The sequence below is a fragment of the Hermetia illucens genome, chromosome 1 (assembly GCF_905115235.1).
Source record: "Hermetia illucens chromosome 1, iHerIll2.2.curated.20191125, whole genome shotgun sequence".
Taxonomy (NCBI): domain Eukaryota; kingdom Metazoa; phylum Arthropoda; class Insecta; order Diptera; family Stratiomyidae; genus Hermetia; species Hermetia illucens.
This window is the reverse complement of record NC_051849.1, coordinates 109,925,629-109,946,031: the sequence shown is the minus strand read 5'-3', so window position 1 is coordinate 109,946,031 and position 20,403 is coordinate 109,925,629. Positions and strand designations below refer to the sequence as shown.

General features: G+C 37.7%; 1 protein-coding gene across 1 annotated transcript in view; it reads left to right on the top strand.

Moving 5' to 3' along the window:
* Positions 1–20,403, top strand: part of LOC119658724 (broad-complex core protein isoforms 1/2/3/4/5) — a 25,964-nt gene extending 5,561 nt beyond the window's left edge. The window contains 5 exon segments of the mRNA XM_038066418.1: positions 9,360–9,388; positions 9,551–9,627; positions 9,630–9,816; positions 10,827–10,892; positions 20,034–20,403. Coding sequence (XP_037922346.1) covers positions 9,360–9,388; positions 9,551–9,627; positions 9,630–9,816; positions 10,827–10,892; positions 20,034–20,269 — 595 coding nt within the window. The 3' untranslated portion in view covers positions 20,270–20,403.

The following is a 20,403-nucleotide window of genomic DNA, read 5'->3' as shown; positions in this document are numbered from 1 at the left end:
GAACTACCGTAAAACATGATCCTTCCAATTTTCTTGGAAATCGCACTATTACTAATAAAGTTATAATAGTTCAAAGTTGCCGCTTCTGTGCAAATTCTGACACTTTGAATGTCAGTAGGACGCAAAAGTGGATATTCTGAAATAATATATGTACATATAAACATTACGTGCTAGGTGCTAATGGGGCAAATGAGCTATCAAATGATTTTATAACAAGTCGGAATACCGGAAGCTCGCGCTTCGGGTATAAAGGTTTTGTGTTCATCTTATGTGAGAAACTTCAACGCACATTTTTCTGTCCGTATATAGCTACAAATCTAACATAATTCTTCATATTTTTCCAAACTACAAGACATACGTACATATTACAGCCATAGATATCACGCTCACCCTAAACAAACAAACTGTCTATTACCGAATACTGTACCCATATATGCACGTATATAAATTGATCGTACCCATATTTCCGATTTACTTCTTATATCTATTTGAATTAGGCACTAACCGCAAAGTTCATTAGCACGCATATATTATATACCTACATACACACATGTCTGGTTGTTGTAATTAATATTCAGATACAAATGACTAAAAAACTGGCTGACAAACAACTAAAAAAATAATTCTCTGCGACCCAATTCATAAGAACTCATTTCGTTGTGGTATTGACGATTTGATATGTGATGATGACGTCATGCAGGTTGTAGAGTGCATGAAATTCACAAAAAATTGTAAAGTTTCACCCCCTATAACTTTGTTAATAATAGTTGGATTTTCTTCAAACTTGACCAAACTGTGCATTGTGTTCTTCATTACACGCATGCCAAATTTTGTACTTCTGGGATGAACATAAGGGGGGTGCCGGGTAAATATCTAAAATGTGGAAATATACTATTATTAACTTTATTTGTGCAGATATCGGAACCGGATATATTTTGAGGCCTAGATTTCGTAGAGATGCACCACTGTGATTTTTTTCAGATTTTTCGGTTGGATAGGTTCTGAGAACGAGACCTGTTACACTTTTTGTGGGTCACATTTTGAACCCTCACTCCCCTATGTTTCATCTAATATCAAATATTAAACCAGATTCGAAAAGTACTAATTGAGACCTTTCATTTGATACCCCACATGGCTACATTCTGTTAAAAAAAAATTTGCACCCTCCATTCACATGTATGGGGAGCCCCCCCTTAAACTTAACACAAGATGGCGCCACTTACTGCATGTAAAGGGATCACCAGATTACATACTCTCACCAATTTTCGTGACAATCGGTCTAGTCGTTTCCGAATAAATCGGGTGTGACAGACAGACAGACAGACAGACAGACAGACAGACGGACAGACGGACAGACAGACACCGTCTCGATTCTAATAAGGTTTTGTTTCACACAAAACCTTAAAAAATACCCAAAACTTTTCATACTTGGAAACTTCCAACTTCCGGTTTCCCGAATTCTTTGTATGTGTTGTAGGTTATTCTACAAAATTGCTAATAATATTTTACTACTAGTGTGACGCGCATCAAGTTGAAGTTCCAGATCAAATTTATTTATGTAAATTGCTTCATAAAAAATATAGGCCAGTTGCATTTTTAACTATGTACACGCGGAACTGTCATGCTTTCAACGTTCCTCACATAGGAAACAGCAAAACCTTTAATATCCAGATACAATGCCATTAGTTCAAGATCCAAGGTTCCATCCACCCCGTTGAGTACATCGATGGAAAAGATGAAAAAGTTTATTGTATTTGGAGGAGTTCTTATCCCCCTGTTACGGTAGCTTGTCAAACCAAGAATGCTCCTTCCATCTCTTTCGACTATCGAAAATATACGGCCAATTGTAAACCCTCTTATGAAGTATTATCAATGGTGATACCATTGCTATTTGCTGCCGCTTCTGCTTCACTCAGCAGCGCAATGGTAGATTTCTTTTTCTCACAACATGTGTATGATCAATTTATACATATGCATGGATAAGTGTAGTATTCGGTAATAGGCAATGTTTGTTTATTTAGGGTGAACATCTTCTTCTTCTTCTTTTTCTTCAGCCTTTGTCCCGTTCACAAGCGGGGTCGGCTCATCGTGATCGGCTTCGCCATTTGGCTCTATCGAATGCCTCTGGGGGAATCTCTGGGAATCTGGGTGCAATCTCGAGGCTTTCAAATCCCCATCCAGCGTATCAAGCCACCGTTGCTTAGGTCTGCCTTTTGGTCGTTTACCATCGACTTCGATGTTCAGACCAATCTTTGCAAGTGAATTCTCGTTTGCACGAATTGCGTGACCATACCATCGAAGACGCCTCTCACGCAACTTTTCCACGATCGGTGCAACCCCATAACGGTCGCGGATATCCTCATTTCGGATGTGATCTAAACGTGTGACGCCACTAGTCCAACGTAGCATCTTCGTCTCCATTACCGCGAGACGCCGTTCATTGTCTTTTATGGTCGGCCAACACTCAGAACCATAGAGAGCGACTGGACGGACAACATTGCGGTAAATTTTAGATTTGAGACGTTCGTTGATACGTCGATCACAAAGGACACCAGTTGTGGAACGCCACTTCATCCAGGTTGCGTTAATGCGTGAAGCAATTTCATAACGCAGCTCTCCATTGGCTGATAGCGTTGACCCGAGGTATTTAAATCGCTCAGATCTGGGCAGATCACTGCCGCTGACAGTGATTGTGCCTGTTTCATGGGGATCGGTCGTCAAAAATTCAGTTTTGTTTAAATTCAATCTGAGACCGTGTTGCATGAGGCGATCATTCCATTTTTGAACAAGTTGCTCGAGATCATTTTTGCTATCAGATGCTAGGAAAACATCATCTGCATAAAGCAGTGTGTAGGGCGCTGGACGTTGGATATCCCATGTGACGGTGTCCATAACAAGGACAAAGAGGAGTGGTGAGAGGGCACTTCCTTGATGAACTCCAACAGAGACACGAAGCGGTTTTGATACACCCGCCATACTTCGAACTTTACTTTTCGGATCGTGGTAGAGCAATTGAACCCAGCGCACGAGTTGTTCTGGCACGAAGTGTTGTCGTAAAGCATACCAGATGAGTTCGTGTGGTACACGGTCAAACGCTTTCTCTAGATCCAGAAAGGCAATGTAAAGAGGGCGATGCTTCTCACGGTGTTTCTCCATGAGTAACCGCGCAGCGTGTATTGCGTCAGTAGTTCCGCAGTTCTTGACAAATCCGGCTTGATTCACGGTTATTTCAACGATTTCGCGAATACGGTTGTCAAGAATGCGTTCAAAAATCTTCATGGTATGGGAAAGTAACCGGATCGGACGGTAATTTGAACATTCTGCTGGACTACCTTTCTTTTTCCATATTGGAACAGTGGTACTTTCTTGCCAGTCAGATGGTGTTCTTCCTTCCTGAATAACCCGGTTAAAGAATTCACTCAGCCACGGTGTTGGGTCCCAGCTCTTTGCTTTCCAGAGCTCAGATGCGATGTCGTCAGGTCCTGTTGCTTTCCCCGATTTCATTTGTTTTATTGCCTCCTCGACTTCAGTTGCGCTGACTGGTGGAACTGCTCCAAATGTCGGCAATGATTGTGGAAGTGGAGGATGAGCAAATTCTTCAGTTGAAATCTGCTCGAAGTATTCTCGCCATCTATCCGTCGCGGCTCGACGATCAGTAAGCAAAGTACCGTTCTTGTCATTAATACAACAGAAGTGTTCGATATCCTGTGTGCGTTCATCACGGCTTTTAGCAAGTCGGTACAGATCTCTCTTGCCATCCCGAGTGTCCAGTTTATCGTAAAGATTTTTGAAATGGTTCGCTCGGGTGACAGCGACCGCTTTCTTTGCTTCCCGGTTGGCATTCTTATAAATTTGCCAATTAGCAGGCGTTTTATCGTCGAGAAATTTGTGGTAGAGGCGTTTCTTTTCACGGACCTTCATTTCAACATCATCATTCCAAAGCCAAGTATCTCGGTTGATGTACCGCTTACCCGGCTTGGTGACCCCGAGGGTTGCAGAGGCCGCTTTGTGGATCGTGTCTTTCATTTGGTTCCATGATTCTTCCACATTCGTAATGGTTGGCAATCGTATGAGTGAGACCGTTTCGTGAACATAATATCAATGTTTTGTAATATGTACGTATATATTGTTTATATATAGAGTTTATTGCCAATAATTCATATGTACAATTTCAATAACAATAATAAAAAGAATTTAAGAGTCCAGCCAGTTAAGGTTTTGTGTAAAACAAAACCTTATTGAAATCGGTTTACTGTCTGGCCGGTTGTCTGTCCGTCACACGCATTTTTCTCATTGACGGTTGATCTTATTTTGACATTTGTTGGAAAGGTGGGGAGTACGGGGGGTTGAAAGTGATTATTTCTTTAACGGACCCATTCTCAGAAACTACCCAACCCAAAATTCTGAAAAAAATCAAGAGGATGCCACTATAATGTGCCTAGGCTCGATATCTGTTGAAATAAAGTAAATAATAGTATATTACTATATTTTTTAGTAATTGGCTGCAAAACCCCCTTAAGTTCATGCAAGTACGACGAAACAGCAACGTAGGCTATAATATAGAGCATAATCCTATCAAATTTGGTGGAAATCGCACTATTATTAACGAGGTAATAATCGGTGAAATTTGTCGCTTCTTTTTGCAAATTCAAAACTTTGAATGTCAATATCATTTGAAAGTGGATATTTTCACATAATATATGTATGCACATATAACGTGCTGGGTTCTAATGGGACAAATGCAGACTTAAATATCTTTATAAAAAAAATGCACAAAGTCTTTCATACCTGAAGCGTCCAGCTTCGAGTTTTCCGACTTATTGAATATACATCTTAATTATAGACTTAGCCTGCTGCCATCATTTTGGTGATTTCTAAATATATAAACAGATATTATTAGCTATTAATAGGCAAATAAAAAACTCTTAAATTTTCTCAAGTTTAGATCTTATCCTACCTTAACCTACTACATAATTATCAACTAATTATTAAAGAAACTTCATCCTTCAAGAATGCTATTACAGAATTTTCAATAATCAAGTTTCTCTCACAAATTTTTTAATGTTTCATATAGAATGTATCCATGTGGGGTATTAAATGAAAGGACTCAATTAGTACTCTTCGGACCTGGTCCCAAATTTTACATCGGGTGAAATGTAGGATAGTGGGGGCTCAAAATATGTTCTCAGAACATATCCAAGCGAAAATTCTGAAAAAAAAATCACAGTGGTGTATCTAAACGAAATCTAGGGTTCAAAATACATTCGGTTGCGATAGCCGCACAAATAAAGTTAATAATAAGTATATTAGCATATTTTTGAAATTCAGCCGGAAACCGACCTTCAGTTCATGCTAGAACTTCAAAATTTGGAACTTGCATAAAGGATAATGCATGACTTTGGGAATAAAGGTACAGAAAGTTTATATTTTATGTGAATTTCATTCATTCTGAAACGTGAATGACGTCTTCATAACATACCAACTCGTCAATACTACAACAAATTGAGCTCTCGTGAATGGGAGGTCGCAGGGAAACACTTTGTTTTAGTTTTTTTAATCATTTGTATATCAATTACTCCAGCCAGACATATGTATTTATATAGATATGTAATTGAAGCTTTGGGCTGAAATTCTGAAAGAAATACCTATTAAGGTCGCAGTTTAGGGCGTTTAATCGAACATTTTTCAAATTATCAGCTGTGATTAGTGCCTCGCGTTGCAGCTCAGTGAACGTAATTGGTGGTAACTTTATTTTTCTGGGCGCTTGTTCCCGATATCAAATTATTCTTGATATTTAAATTAAATAATTTAAAAAATTCAAAATTCACACTCACTACCAGTTGTTTGTAGTTTGAAAAAAAAATATGAGGGAATATTTTGGGTTTTTAGCCATATGGAAAAATGTGCGTAGAAAGGTTCTCACATAAGATAAACACAAAACCTTTATACTCGAAGCGCCAGCTTCCGGTACTCCGACTTGTATAAATCCTTCGTCTGTAATATTCTTGAATACGCTGTGGTCCTCTTTTTTAAGGTTTTTTGTAAACACAAAACTTTAATAAAATCGGTTTACTGTCTGTCTGTCCGTCACACGCATTTTTTTCGGAATGATTATAGCGATTGAAACCAAATTTGGTAGAAAGCTGTGGAGCGGTGAACGCTCATGCATACAGCGAGTAACATCCTTTTACGACGAATTCAAGGGGGGTCCCCATACATGCAGAATTTTTTTGTCATAAAATATAGTCATGTGGGGTATCAAATTAAAGGTCTCGGTCAGTACTTTCCGAAGCCGGTCCTAGTATTGACATTTGTTGGAAAAGTGGAGAGTGCGGGGGGTTGACAGTGATCATTCCTTGAAGGGGGCCATTCTTAGAAAGTGCTCAACCGAAAAATCTGAAATCAAGAGGCTGGCACTTTATGATGCCTGGGCTCCGAAATACCTTCCATATTGATATCTGTACAAATAAAGTTAATAATAGCATATTACTATAATTTTTAGTAAACCCCTTTATTTAAAATTTAGAACCCCCTTAAGTTCATGCTAGCACAAACAATATAGGGTATAACATAGAGTATGATCTCACCAAGTTTGGTGGAAATCGCGCTATTATTAACAAAGTTATAATACGTCAAAGTTGTCGCTTCTTTGCAAATTCAATACTATGAATGTCAATATCATCCAAAAGTGAATATTCTCACATAATACATGCATATGTTACATGCTACGTACTAAGAAATACACAAAAATGTTCGTACCTGAAGCGTCCAGCTTCCGGTTCCCCGTACCTACCCAGTAGGTAGAGAAATGGAAATTAGTCGTCAGCAGCTGCTTCAATTGTCATCAAAAATTCGGTTTTATTCAGATTCAATTTGAGGCGGTGTTGCATGAGGCGAGCATTCCATTTTTGGACAAGTTGCTGATTTGCTATTAGACGCATCACCTGCATAAAGCAGTGTATAGGGCGCCGGGTGTCCCGTGTGACGGTGTTCAAAACAATAACAAAGAGTAGTGGTGAGAGGGCGCTTCTTTCATGAACACCAGCAGAGACACAAAGCGATTTTGATACAGCCGTTCGTGGTAGAGCGGTAATTTGAACATTCTGCTGGACTACCTTTCTTTGTCCATATTGGATCAGTGGTACTTTCATGCCAGTCAGATGGTGTTCTTCCTTCCTGAATAACTCGATTAAAGAATCCACTGAGCCACAGTGTTGAGTCCCAGCTCTTCGCTTTCCAGAGCCTCAATGCGATGTCGTCAGGTTATGTTGCTTTCTCCGATTTCATTCGATTTATTGCTTCCTCGACTTCAATTGCGCTGACAGGCGGGACTGCTTCAAATGTCGGCAATGATTGTGGAAGTGGAGGATGAGCAAATTCTTCAGTTGAAATCTGCTCGAAATATTCGCACCATCTATCCGTCGTGGCTCAATGGTTGGTAAGCAAAGTACCGTTCCTGTCATTAATGCAGCAGAAACGTTCGACATCCTGTGTTCGTTCGTTTCGGCTTTTAGCAAGTCGATACAGATCTCTATCGCCATCCCAAGTGTCTAAGTTTATGGTAAAGATTTTTGCAATGGGCCGCTCAGATGACAGCGATGGTTTTCTTTGCTTCCCGATTGGCATTCTTATAAATTTTCCAATTGACCAGCGTTTTATCGTCGAGAAACTTGTGGTAGAGGCGTTTCTTTTCAAGGACCTTCCTTTCACCATCGTCATTCCAAAGCCAAGTATCGATTGATGTACCGCTTACCTGGTTTGGTGACCCCGGGGTTTACAGATTCCGCTTTGTGGATCATGTCTTTCATTTGATTCCACGGTTCTTCCATATTCGTAATGGCTGGTAATCGCGTAAGTGAGATTATTTCTTCTTTCTTCTCACGGAATCGCCACCATTTCATGCGCGGCGAGCCAGTGCGTTCCTCACGCTGTTGTATCGGTGGCTTAATTCGCAGGACGGCAATCATCGGCCGATGTTGAGGTGTGATGGTCTCATAGGCTTTTCAAGCAATGACGGTGGTAAAATGTCAGCGACTTATGAGAATATAGTCGATTTGCGTTTTACTTTTCCCACTATAAAATGTAGGAAGATGAGACAATCTTTTGATGAACCATGTATTCATAGGTACAAATTCATGGGTGTGTGCACAATCGATTATACGCTCGCCATTCTCATCTCCCCTTTCGCCCATGGCACCTGTTACTGTCTACCTTTTCACCCACATGACCATTAAAGTCGCCGGCAATGATGACATAGTGATGACCATATTAAGCACGTCATAAGTCTTTTCATCGAGAAGTTGCCAGAAGGCATTTTTCTTGGCATCAGATCGACCGGCCTGTGGTGCGTATGCGGTGAAGATGTAATAGTGAAATCAGCTGATATAATGGTGAGCTACATCAGCCGATTATCAAATCGTTCGGCTTCTTTAATGGTATCACGGAAACCCTCTGAGATGGCAATGCCAACGCCGTATTCAGTGTTTAGGCTACCAAAATAGAGAAGTTTATAGTCATTTTGATATAAATCACTATATGCACGATCGTTCATCCACCTACCTGTCCGCCAAATGTGATGTCAATTGCTAGAACCGTTTCCGAGGAAAATACGTGTGACAGATAGATAGACGGGCACACAGTAAACCGATTTTATTGTAAAACAAAACCTACCTACCTACCTACATATGCATAAATATATGCATGTGCTGAACAGGACAAAGAGAAAATATTAGGATGTCCTTTGAGCAATTGCATCCATATATGCATTATGTTTGTATAGAATGAGCTCAATATATGCCTTTACTATGTAAATATTACTTGGAAGTTAAAAATATATGGAGAAATGTTTTGAATCCTTAGCTATATACGAAGTGAGAAACGTGCATAGAGAGTACCCCACAAAACGAACGACTTGTATTTCGGTTTTGTGTTTGCATTTGCATATGGTTGCGAGCCATGCAAAGTGGATCACTTTCAATTCATAGAAGCGCACGCCATTTATGTTTAAAAATGTTTGCCATTGCCAAAAACGATCTAATACCAGCATACTTAATGGACCATCGAGTAATATTCTATCGCCTTTTTGTTATTTGGTATATGAAACCAAAATCTTTCTTCGAACAGTTTTTCGTTCTTGTTATGGCTCGCTTCACGCCGCGGTTTAACAGCTCATCTATTTGCAGCGACTTTCACTCATTTTTAGCAAAGCTTTCGGACGTAAATGTGTAATACCTCAATAATAATAATTTTCTACGCAATGCAGAAAGTTAATAAGTAGATTCGGGCTAGAAACTCAGCATAATTATGGTCCAGTAGTAAAAATCCTTCACAATTTTCCCGTCTACGTCTATTTTTCGCAGTAGTAGGAGTTGGAAATTTACACTAATGCGTAAGTTTTCAGTGGAGCTATGCCTTACTCAGATGTAGAAATCAATGAAACTTCCTAGAACGTCAGAATACAAGAATCTAGCAAAATATTGAAAATACATTAAAATTGCCATTGCCATCGACACGCATTTAATTAGTTTTTTATATATATATATATTCACAGCAACAGAAGTTCAGTTCATCCCAGCCACCATGAAAATGGATATGCCTGATTATATACAAGTACCAGAAAGTAGTCAGTTGACGACAGAAGTCACATACGCAACAAGCTTCAACAAACGTCGCAAGATACTACAACTCAAACGACAGGGCAATTCGCTTCGAGTTATGAGATTTTAACAGATCAAGCGACGTACGAATCGGAAATGGAGAATAAATTTTCAGGGAATGATGAGACGGAAACCGGCGAAATGACATCAGTGGAAATGGGTAAGATATTGAGACAAAAATAAGAAAAAGAAGGAGAGATTATTTCGAAAACTTAAAATTATCTTCGATAGCCTGGGCTAAGTGGATCACAATCCGATTCGAAGTATCGAACAATCAAAACTATTAAATCAACTTCTAAATATACTTCCGGTGGAAGTTTCAAATTGCAATATGACACATAAATTTGTTCCCGTATTTCCAATTGAAACGTATATATTGTTCCGTGTTTGTACTTTGTATTGCTTGTTTAGATAGATTTTTCAGAAATCTCTCTAAGAATGCTATAAAAACGTCTGCCTTTTTCTACACTATGTTATTGGATATACAAAGCTACTGGGTATCTTCAGGGCAAAATATAGAACAGCATATTGACATCAACTGTCATAAGTTCAAATATTGAAATTTCCTGCCAGCAACTTGAAATTTGTGGAGGTTTTGTGTCAAATCCAAGCATTTTAATGGAATAAATGTCGCTCACCTTCAAATAATTTTTCTCAGCTCGGCAATGATAGGGAAAAATAACGTTATTTTGTAAGGCTGATCATGGAGTAAACAAGATGGTGTGCTCGCTCTTGAAACCTTACGATGCTTCCAAAGCTTATATAATCTGCAATAGCCTTCATTCTGCGGCCTTTCACTTATGTTGTAATTGTGAATAGTTTTCAATTTTCCAATCTCCAGGCAACTGAAAACTAATTTATACAACGCTCAAAATACTTGAATTTTACTTAGAAGGAAAAACCATCACTATACTTTTTTGTTCCTTTCAATCAACATTGTAGAGATTTGTTTTTCATAATTGGGGGTAATTGTTTCGCAGTTTTCCATCTTCAATTTCATTTTTATACCCTGTGATTCGTTTCCTCATGGACTTATTTTTGGAAAAAATGCATAATATCGCATAAACTTGAGTCAACTCATCACCGAACCAAAGTAAATGAAGTTCAGGCTATTGAGGATATGCAGTATTCGTTTGTAATTTGCACCTAATGTGTGTTTCATTTTCGCAGGAAGAATTTTCAATTCAAATTCAGGCGAGGGGAACGCAGGAGATAAAGCGAATAATTCCTCACAAGGTATGGTCGACATAATCTTTTCTCATATCTGCTTCTTCTAATTATGAATAATGACCTTCCTTAATGAGCAAACGAACCAAAATTGAAATGTGGACTTTTTTTTTAAAAATTCCTTTATCCTGGGCTGGTAGTGTGGATTTTCTTTTGATAAGGATAGGAATAGAATTACAATCGCCTCATCCGCTTGTCCAAAGTTGATAAGATAAAGAGCTTGAATCGACATAGAAAAAAATTAATGCAATTTTGGAGAATTGATATTTAATATTGATTTGTTTTTAAAGACTTTAATAAGGCTATTGTTGCAGTTTAAATGTAATTTCGAATATCAAAGTACTAGCAGTACAGTCAGTTATAAACGGCAAAGGAAACAAATGAAACTATGAAAGAACACATGGAATTAATTAGGCTAGTTCTAGAATCTCAATACTCTTGTCAAGTGGAATTTGATGTCGTTTATTTCGAAGAACTGTTGCTTCGTTAATGACGGAAATGATGATAATTCGATATTTTTCTGTAATCTTCGATATAATGTTGTTTCATTGGACTTTCGTGGTTTGCGTAGAACTAGTGTTACTAGTAGTTAGTATTTGATTAATATTGCAAAAGCTGTGATATTAATAGGTAATGATGCAGGTCGTTCGATTTGTCTTAACATTCATTCTATTTTAGTCCATTTGGTGCTATTGTTCCATGGCCGAGCTGTAGATTCGTTGTTGCCCATGTGGACGGATGGTCAGAAATTGTCTGTTTATGAACTATGAAGTCCCACGCATGCAGTGAATGATATAATTTAGGTAAAGTTTAAAGAGGGGCTCCCCATGCACTCAAAGGGGGATTGTAACAATTTTTTTCATCGAACATAATCATGTGGGGTATAAACTGAAAGGCCTCGATTAGTAGAACTAATATTAATTTGAACGTGCAAAGGCGTAAGTAAGGAGTCCAAATTGCTACACTTAAAGTGAGACAGAACTTATTTTCAAAAACTATCCAACTCAAAAGTTCGAAAAAAATCGAGAAGATGCGCTTATATGAAATCTAGGCCTCAAAATAGTTTTCTGATATCTGGTCAAATAAACTTACTAATAGTATATTACCAACTTTTTGTAATTGACTGAAAAACGCGCCTTAAGCTCATCCTAGGTGATCCAAATTGCCGCATTTGCCGCAATTGTTTAAGTTTTGTGGAAATCCGGCCATTAGTGTCAAAGTTATAGCAGTTCAAACTTATCAATTTCACGGGAATTCAATGCATCTTAAGCCAGGCAAATAAGATGCTGACGTCATAAATAACCAAAGCTGACATCAGTTCTGATATTTGATGCAAAGCGGGTGAGTGTGTGGCCGGGAAATGATCGTTTCTTGTACAGCCCCATTCTCGGAAACTGTTCATCTCTAAATTCTAAAGTTTATAATAATATACACTATATTGTTTATATATTGAATGAAAATCTCTAAGTTCATTCTAATATCATCATCATGATCCACGGCGCAACAACCGGTATTCGGTCTAGGCCTGTGCCGAAGTCCACTAATTCGATATCCCTAAAAGCTATCTGGCGTCCTGACCTACGCCATCGCTCTATCTCAGCCAGGGTCTGCCTCTTCTTCTTCTTTTTCTTTTACAGTAGAGTTTTACCCTGGCTATGGTATCATAGGCGGCTTTAAAGTCGATGAATGAGTGAGAGGCAACTCTAGAAGCTCCCGCCTCTGCTGCTGTTGGCTACAAATATATAAATTAAGGCAAGCCAAGGACTAAACCGACGATGTTTGCTTCGATATAATTTATACCCACGTTGGGGTTTTCCGTTTATATATTCAGAGCCAGCACACCTGTAACCGCAGAAACTGCATTGAAAATGATAAATGTCCTTTTTCGAGGGGTATGCTACGCTGCATTTGTCGGACTTTATATTGAAAGTGGAGTTCTAGTGAGTCGCGCTCATTCCTCAGTGTTCATCAATACTTTCCGGTTGGTTGTTTAAAATTCTTTTCATTCGCACAACAAGGAAGCTTTGCCACTGCTGAACGACAGTTGGAACGCAAAAGTGGCTCGTCCTAAAGTAGGAGTCAGAGATATCCATCCCTATGATATCCTCCTAAATGGTAGATGCTCGTTTTTGGCCAGTCGAAACCAAACTTACCTTATGGCACGCCTTAAGCTCCACAAGCCTTCCGCATGCTGTCACCTTCAGAATGCGTCTCGTGGACATGTAGTTTCTTATAGAAAGAATCGTCTTGAGTATGCAAGATGATATATATTTCCTCCTTTGACGAGCTAAAAAAATTACAAGATGTAATTTTTCAGCAAAAAAACTTGGAGGTTTTTAGGCAGCAAGACAAATTAAGAAAAGTTCAATAATATAATAAACTGCAGAGGCCTATTGAAGGAATTGCAGTTTCGCTGATTTTTCAGAATGTCAATTCTTAATTGCTACCTGAAACAGGAGTCACTATTTTATTAATCTTCTTTTTCTTCAGCGTTTGTCCCGTTCACAAGCGGGGTCGGCTCGCGATGATCGGTTTCGCCATTTGGTTCTATCGAATGCCTGATGTGGGTGCAATCTCGAGGCTTTTAAATCCCCATCCAGCGTATCAAGCCGTTGTTTATCAAGGCGTTGTTTAGGCCTGCCTTTTGGTCGTTTACCATCGATTTCGATGATCAGGCCAATCTTGGCAAGTGAATTCTCGTTAGCACGAATTGCGTGACCATACCATCGAAGACGCCTGTCTCACAATTTTTCCACGATCGGTGCAACCCCATAACGATCGCGAATATCCTCATTTCGGATGTGATCAAAACATGGCACGCCACTAGTCCAACGCAACATCTTCGTGTCCATTACCGCCAGACGCCGTTCATTGTCTTTTATAGTTGGCCAACACTCAGAAGCATAGAGAGTGACAAGACGGATAACATTGCGGTAAATTAATGGTAACTATTACCCCAACCCTGTATCTGTTCCCTGAAATGTCTACGTGTTAAATGGCCACTTAGACTATCGTGATTCTCCCCTCCTTTTTTAAACGAATTTGGAACCTTTTCGACGGTCGTATGAATATTTGATGGAAACAACAATTGGCATCAGGTTTTTCTTTCGCATGGCATACAGATTGCTACTCAATAAAATCGAAATAATTAATGTAAATCATCACTTCCTTTCGTTATACTGTAGGGAATTGTGACTTTATGGTAAAGAAGTTTAGTTAAACGTATGTTTCTATGGTTCTATTTTGCTTAGCAGTTTTCTATGCAGTGTGTGATATTTTCCATTTTTTCATGGTTATCTAAACATTTCTGAAAATCCACCATGGAATTTAAATTCGACAGTGTTTTTCGTGTGTTCTTAATACATTTTTCGTCAGTGCACAGTGAAAAAATAAAATAAAACTAAACCTGTCTAAACTAGGTATGTACACTTTTATAATTCGTTTTTTTTTTATTTTTATGGTTGCTATTGCATACATACAGTCGTAAATGTTCCTTATAAGTAAATTAAATATTATTGGTTGCATGATTTTATTCGAATTTGATTTGGCTCAAGTAGAAAAGTTTTATTTTATTTGATCTACTGCTTTTCTCTAATCAGAATAGGACTTCTCATTTCCTTTTTATTTTCTGGTGAAATTTCTCTGAAATGTATTTTCTTGAATTCTATCTTTTAGACTCTGCAGAAGTCGGATTCCGTTGCAGTATTTGTTTGAAAGGTTTCAGACATCCGACATCATTAACATTACACAAAGATTCTCATAGTGGTAAAACTGAATGCCCTGTGTGTCGCCGGCATTTTTCGAGGAGTTATGATATGAAAGCTCACCTGACTAGAATACATAAAATAACTTTAAGTTTGGACGCCAAGTTTAACGTGCGGAAAGTTGATTGATGAGGAGACGGCTGGGATAATCGTGCTTTTATGTAAAAAGTTATTTATGTTAATAAAGTGAATAAAATAGGTTAAATATATCAGTCAATTCAATATCTGGTTATTTCATTTAAATTTATAAAAAACCTGGTTGTGCAAACTGATGAGGCTTTCGAAAATACAGTTTTCTCAAAGAAAGCAGGGCAAGGCCTTAGCGTTCCTAATAGAAAAGATGCAAAAAGTATAAAGCGGTAAAAAGTCGTATAATTTGCATAACCAATTCCTCAAGACTGCATATCGGTTACGTATGTGAAAAAAAAACATTGAATATGTCTCCAAATATTTTGAAAATAAAAAGATATTTTCTATAAATTGCTAAAAGCAAAACGTTTTCAATATCTAAACCAATTGTGCTTCTGAAAATACATCTCAAGAAAAACTAATCAATAAACTTTTACCTTTCATTTATTTTATTTTTTAGATTTGCCAAATGGTAAATGGACTGAATGTCAGTTTTGCAAAATGGTTATTACAACCGTAAATCTTTGGAGACATATTCGCACCCAGCACACGCCACAGCCACCGCGAAAATGTGACCTCTGCAAAAAGAACTTCAAGAACAAGTACAGTCTAAGAGAACACATTAGAATATCGCACGAACAAAAACAAACGAAACCGCAACAGTAATCGTAACTACATGATATAATAATTTCCGTTTCTCTTTTAAGATTTAATTTATGTAGACAATTAGTTTAATTGTAATTGTAATCGTGTCAGAGAAAGAGAAATGAACATGAAAAATCTAATATAGGAAAACCTATCAAACAATTGGGTATGTACGAGTATTCATTCTATTATTTTTACGATATTTGTAAATAAAATGGATTCCTTTTTCTTTCTCGCTATTTTTATATAGTAAATTTCAATATTATGCACACTGTAAGTTACTTATTGTATTTTTTAGTTTGTTTGTAGCTTAGATTGTGTTTTAAGTAGTTTTTCATGTAAGTGGAATTTATATGGAAAACATGTTTTCTATGCCCTCTGTAGAACTGTACAAATTCGAATCAAAATAATAAATAAGTCTTTCTTATGACATGTGTTTTTTACTGATTGAGGAAACTGGAAGTGGTGGGAAAAACTTCATGAAATCACTGTCTAAGTGTAATGGTAAATCGGTTTTAGCATTTGACTCTTGGAAGCTTATCACTAAGTCTAAATCACTCGCTCATCAGCATGAGGGATAGGCTAATGTGAAAAAGTTATCGTCTCATAAACTAAAACCCAAATATACTTTGGCGTGTCTGAACAAGTGAAGATGGAAACAAAGGATAAACGCATTATTACAATTTAGACATAAATAAGAGCATGCGCATTGCATAAAAGGGAAATCCGCAAAAATGATGCATATTTACTCATTGTTGCTGTTGGCTTCCTTTCAATTAGTCCTTTCTTACTGTTATTTTTTTCAATGAGAATATCCTTCAGTTTCACAACAATGGATTCTATGTAGATGTTTTTGCTCCGCAAAATGAAGCGATCTGCATATCAACCATATTGGAGAACTGCCAAAATCGAAGGATAAAACTGCTTTGCTTAGTTAATTTTATTACTATGGTTTTCAGAGCCAATCATGCCCTCGTCTAGCTTATGCTGCCACTTTACCTATTTTTAGTAGCTTAGAAAAGAATGGAAAATTGTACGACCAACATTCATTTTCAATAAATTCAAATTTTTTTTCTTAAGTGAGGATTCCTTGAAAGATATGCAACTAAATTTCATGTTGTGTTTTTTTAACTGTTTCCTGCCTTTCATTTAATATTATCGCAGCAGAGTGGCATAAACTAAGCCACTCAAATTCGTTATCATAGGCCTGATATTGGTGGAATCGAGAGGCTTTCAAATCGGTATCCATCGTATCGAACTAACGTTGTTTCGGTCGTTTCCCATCGATACTCAAATCAATCTTAACAAGTGACCATCAAAAGCACCTCTCGCAATTTTTTCGCGATTGGTGCAAGCCCATATCGATTGCAGGGGTCCTCATTTCAGATGTGAACATGGAAACATGGCATGTTACGTCACGCGTACAGGAGACTGGATTTTGGATTTGAGGCTTTTCCTTTTTTAAGATAATATACTTTGAATTTTTTTTTTCTTTGAATTAAATTAGATTATAGTAGGACTGCACTATGTTGGAAATAGAAAAGAGCACAATAATCAAAATACGTGTCGATGTAAATACGTAATTAACAAAGTTAATGGCTTGAGAGTAGCGACTGAAATATCCTTGTATCGAAATATCTGTCGTCGAAACTTGTACTGTTGTTCTGTATTGTGATAGGCTCAGAAGTAGTGATGATGACAACAGCGGCAAAGTGCGTACTCGTGATCTGGGACCCGTTTTTGACAGGATCTAGACTGCGAGGTGTCGGTCGCATTACATTATGTTTTGAGGAACAAGTACAGTGTTACCAACAGAGAGTTCTAATACAGAGAATGAACAAGTAGGAGTACCAGAAGCTGGACGCTCCGGGTATAAAAGCTTTGTATTCATCTTAGTGGGAGAAATTTTCTTTGCATTTTCCCAACAGCATCAAAAATAGGACCAGTTTCGAGAAATACTAATCGAAACCTTTCATTTGATGGCATGGCTATATTCGATGAAAAAAATGTTGAACTATTCTTTTACGGTTATGAGGACCCGCTTATGGAGGTCGTCTAGTGTGGAGGCCGTTTTTTGGGGAACTTTTTTAGCAATATTTATGGAAAGTTTGGGAAGTTATTATATAGAACATAAACGGAGCTATACCGTTCATTCGTGTTATCTGAAATAAAAAACCCAAAAGCCATTACAATCGTAAGGCTTGAGGTTCTTCATTTGCCTAAAATAAAGTCACAGTTTGAAAATATAATTCTTTGTACGCTTTCGAAAAAACATCATAATCAACGGCGCATCAATCAGTATCCGGTCTAGGCCTACTTAAATAGTTTTTGGTTTTGCGCCGAGGTCTACCAATTCGATACCCCTCAAAGTTGTCTGTCGTCCTGACCTACTCCATCGCTCCATCTTAGGCAGGGTCTGCCTCGTCTTCCTTTTCTACCATAGATATTGCCCTTATAGACTTTCCGGGCTGGATTATCCTCACCTATACAGATTAGGTGACCTGCCCACCGCAACCTGCTGAGCCGGATTTTATCCACAACTAGACGGTCGTGGTATCACTTATAGATTTCGTCGCTATGCAGGCTGCGGAATCGTCCATCCTCATGTAGGGGGCCAAAAATTCATCGGAGGATTCTTATCTCGAACACGGCCAAGAGTTCGCAGTTTTTTTTTGCTAAGAACCCAGGTCTCCGAGGAATACACTGAGGACGGACAAGATCATTGTCTTGTACAGTAAGAGCTTTGACCCTATAATGAGACGTTTCGAGAGAAACAGTTTTTGTAAGCTGAAACCAACAACAACCGTGAGTAGATTTCATCTTCCTAGCTGTTGTGGGTTCGAAAAAACTAATGAAACAATATTAATTATTTTAATTCAACTAGTCATAAAGATGCATGTATAAATTTAAAGTGCGCCCCGTACACTTTCTCTGGTCTACGGTCGTAACTTTTCGACGGCTAGGAATTTCAAAAAAATCCTTTTAATTACATCTTCTATATATATTTTAATGTGATGTATTGGAAATACAAATCAATCGATTTTTTTATTATCTAACACACTAGACGACTCTCTTAAGTTCAACGTAGAGGAGTGTAATTCATCGCATAGGTTGGGTGTTATCGTTTCTGAGAAAAGTGAATGGGACAGACAGACAGGCACTGAACCGATTTTAATACGGTTTTGATTTCAAAAAACCATAAAGAATCAAAATTGAACAAAAATTAAAACGTGAATATAAGATTTAAAGTGTTAAAAGAAAAAAAGAAAATTTCGTTCAAAATAACTAATATGCAAGGTATCCGTGATGGTGGGCATTTTAACGGTGGATAGCACCACTTGTTTGAGGAAAATTGGACAACCGTTATAGAGTTATAGCGTTTGTCGTGAATACAGTCAAAAAGCTTGATCTACCCAACAAAATCACAATTTTCCACTCTCTCAACCCCAAATTTGACACCATTTTTGGAGACTACATAAAATTTCTTAGAAATGGATATTTTTTCAATTACAAATCACTTCGAAGATATAACTGTTAAAATTTTAGAGAAATTTCAAAATCAATTTTTAATTTAAACTTCAAAACACAATTTCGTAACGGTCCTTTAAACTTACAAACCTGCAAAATTGGTAGAGTTGCCTCATTATGTTAGCTTGCAATTGACATGTAAAAATGATTGGTTTAATTGTGGAAAATTTACGAATATTACGGATTACGTGGGGAAAAAGTGGTCTTGATGGAGCAAATTCACTTGAATTTAATACGTAGCATTCCTAATTTTCTCATAATCATCAATCAATCATAATGAAGCAACTTTTATCATTTTTTTTTTGTTTAGGGATTGAGAAGTCCTAAGTCCGCATCCACTTGATGTCAGACTGAACCAAATGGAGAACAACTAGCTCCTACTCAAATACCGCGTAACTACACTAAGATAACACCCAAAGTTCAAAAATCAAAATAGAAACGAAGACGGCTACGGTTTCGTACTAGCGCAGAGGCAACTCATCAGGTGCTGCCTCACCTCTGTCCTGGGAGCAGCCTGGCAGTTGTTATACGCTGTCTTACGAATCATAATAGGGAGCGTATAACACCTGCGAGCCACATCGGTCAGGCTGTCTTTGTTCCTATTCTCATCTAACTTTTATCAACTTTAAAAGTACCGTTACGATAATGCAAATTGAAATGTAGATGAAAAATTAATTTTGACATTTCTCTAAATTTTGAACAGTTATATCTTCGAAGTGATGATGACCTTTGCAATTGAAAAAATATCCATCTATAAGAAATTTTATGTAGTCACGAAAAATGGTGTCAAATCTCGGATTAAGTGATTGAGAGAGTGCAAAATTGTGATTTTGTTGGGAAGATCAAGGTTTTTGACTCTATTCATGACAAACGCCATTATTCTGTAACGGTAAACGATAGAGCGCCCTTTCAATGGACCAGTTTTTATTAAAAAAAGGCGGTACTATCCACCATTGAAATTTGTACTATCATAAACGGGACACCCTGTGTAAAATCTAGGCCTTCAATTACTAACAATCTCAACATCAGTTCATATCAACTTCAAAATATTACTTGCATTAACAAGTGTCGTTTTTATTTTCAGAAAACGTTGGACCCGGCGAGTACTTGCAATGTTCGGTTTGCAACCGCCATCTACAGTCCGCAGCGGCTCTCAAACGCCACGTTCTCTCAAAACATGGATCCTTGAATGGAAAGCATGACTGTGAAACTTGCAAAAAGAGTTTTAAAACGAAATGGTCGCTGTCTACACATAACTCTAGGTTTCACAGATCAGATCGAATACAAAAGGAAACAATCGATTTAACATTTAGCTTCTAGTTAGATTATCGAAGTACTTAGTTTTAATTCTGAAGGCACCAATATGACTAATGTTAAGATTATAATTTAAGAAACATAATGTAATGCGAAAATGATGTACATACGTGGTGACATGTTAGATCGCAAGAGATGAA